Consider the following 2,539-nt stretch of genomic DNA (forward strand, 5'->3'; position numbering starts at 1 on the left):
ATTTGGTTTGACAACTTTGATTTGTTGATGGCTGTTACACTTATGTGTCTATTTGTTTTCCAGCATGAAAGGCTACTACCGTTGTCTATGTTAGCTGGTTATTGTGAAGTAATGGGGTTACACAAACCATATTTTTATACAAACAACATACAAGCCTCTCCTAAAAATGAGCACTGTTTGTATGTTAGTCGGACCTACCGTTATTGTGCAGTATCGCCAAAAGTGCCAGAAGTAAAATGTTACTACTTACCCCGCGGGTGGGGCTAGTTGTAACAGACAGAGGGTTAGTTGTAACACTTGCTGGAAGAGTCAGATTTCACAAAATCAATTGAAATTGAAATTCAGTTTAGTTTAAATTGTAGTATATTTCCTCATAGTACTCAACTCTACATAGCACAGTATGTCCATTTATTAATCTATTAAAACAATACTCTTGAGTGTAGACAAATGGATTTATTCGCAACATTAACAAACGGTTTCAATAAAAAAAATTTTTTTATTACCATAGTAGATAAAAATTTAAAACGTGTCACTCTTAAAAACAGACCTGTATATAGGCCTAGGTTTCAACTTAATGAACCGATAGGCTAACATTTCAAAATCATTTAAGTTTTTTTTCACATTTAAACATTTGATACTGTTTGACATCTTTTCACTCTGTTTCTGTAGGTATGTATAAACTTTTCAGTGTTCAGTGTTATTAAACAAATTATAAATCTAACAAATGAACAAATTGTTAATCTCACAGTAAGTGGAAACATTTTCAACATACCACTGCATGCACAACGTGTAGAAACTACTCATTACTACAACATAATGTTCATGTCCTTCGGTGCATAACTCGTGTGCCCACCCATCACAAAAAACACATTTAACCCATTTCTCTCCAGGTGCAGAGGATGTAAAATCCTCAAAACACACAAGACAGTTCTCTGAGTTACTTGCTTTACTTTGCTTTTTCCCACCAAGGCTTCTTTTCTTTTGAGCCGTTTTTTTGCTCTTTTTTTATCTCTTCCTCTGCAACAGTCTGTGATGATGGTACTTGTTGCCCTCTCTCGGGGCTTGGCAAATGCTTTTCGTGGAGGAGCCTTAGGGAAGGGCCTGACTAAAGCAGGATTGAATTCAGGAACAGAGGAGCCCTGGTGGAGAGCGGAGTGGTGAAGAGCGGAGGAGCCCTGGTGGAGAGCGGACTGGTGGAGAGCGGAGAAGCCCTGGTGGAGAGCGGAGGAGCCCTGGTGGAGAGCGGAGGAGCCCTGGTGGAGAGCGGACTGGTGAAGAACGGAGGAGCCCTGGTGGAGAACGGAGGAGTCCTGGTGGAGAGCGGACTGGTGAAGAACGGAGGAGCCCTGGTGGAGTGTGGCAGAACCTGCAGAGGATGTAGTTGGCTCTGGTCTGTCGGTTGCATATGCAGGAGCAAAGTCATTTTCTCCAAACACATCAGGGCTGTAGGGCCAGATGCCAGTGCACCTAGATAGATAGACAGATAATTTATTCATCCTGAAGTACATTAAGGATTTTTTTTTCTAATAGATAGGTACCTGAAACCTGACATGATGTTCTCAGGCGTTGCTGCCTGTGGCAACGCTTTTGCAACAATCCCAGGGAGGTCGTATATTGTGGCGTTCTGGTCAGGGTGAGCTTTCATCCAGTGGTCCAGGTGCGTGTTGACCCTCCCTTTGAAAGAGCGCAAAACTGTTCTGTCCAGGGGACAGAGCTTATGAGTGCAGTGTGGCGGAAAAGTAAGTAGAACGATGCCCCGTTCCCTACAGAAATTCATGGCTGGGACAGACAGGTGGGACACGTGATTGTCCAGTAAGAGAAGTACCTTGGAGTCCAGTGAGGGCTTTGTATGGTTGGCAAAGTGGAGGAGGAACTGCAAAAATTCCTCTGCCTGCATCCAACCAGACCCATTTGCTGCTCCAGCTGATGCAGGTGGCCCTTCATGGATGAAGTGAGAGTAAAATCGTTTGCGGGGAAAAACAAAAAATGGAGGGATCGAATTCCCCAGGGCATTAATGGCCACTGCAATGGTCACTAGCTTACCCCTTTCTCCAGAGGTCATTGCTCCAATCTGGCGTATTCCTTTTGTGGCTATTATCTTCTCAGGGGCCTGCACTGTGGTCACACCAGTTTCATCCATGTTCCATATATCATTTGGGGTAAAATTGTGCATATTGTAGACAGTGTGTAAATTGTTGAAAAAAATTCCCACAGTGTGAGCATTAAAACTAGTGGCTCTCGCCACACTGGTGGCCTGTGGTTTTCTAATCGAAAGAGATCGGTTCCTTTTGAGGAAAGCAGTGAACCAGTCTTTGCCCGCCATTTGTGTTTTAGACCAGGATTCTGGGAATGTGCAGTGGAACTGGACAGCACATTGGAATGCAAGTTTTCTGACCTGAAAAACAGGAACATAAAAAAGGGAAAATAATAATAATGTCAACTAGATTAATTGCTTTTACATACATCACACAAGGCATCCTAAAATTGCTTAATTGTGTATATCCTGTATACACACTACCAGTAAAAAGTGAAAATTTAG

The 2,539-nt window shown here is 42.8% G+C and overlaps 1 protein-coding gene across 1 annotated transcript; it reads right to left on the reverse strand.

Annotated features, from left to right (window-relative positions):
- Positions 1–246: 246 nt before the first annotated feature.
- On the reverse strand, positions 247–2,281 carry LOC107561618 (uncharacterized). The gene is made up of 4 exons (XM_016246091.1): positions 1,539–2,281; positions 1,350–1,467; positions 966–1,256; positions 247–300 (listed from the first exon to the last, which is right to left on the reverse strand). Exons 1-4 carry the CDS (start codon positions 2,171–2,173, stop codon positions 247–249), a joined length of 1,098 nt encoding a protein of 365 aa, XP_016101577.1. The 5' UTR covers positions 2,174–2,281.
- Between the last annotated feature and the right edge of the window lie 258 nt (positions 2,282–2,539).

Source organism: Sinocyclocheilus grahami, unplaced genomic scaffold (assembly GCF_001515645.1).
Source record: "Sinocyclocheilus grahami isolate Dianchi unplaced genomic scaffold, SAMN03320097.WGS_v1.1 scaffold784.1, whole genome shotgun sequence".
Lineage (NCBI taxonomy): Eukaryota > Metazoa > Chordata > Actinopteri > Cypriniformes > Cyprinidae > Sinocyclocheilus > Sinocyclocheilus grahami.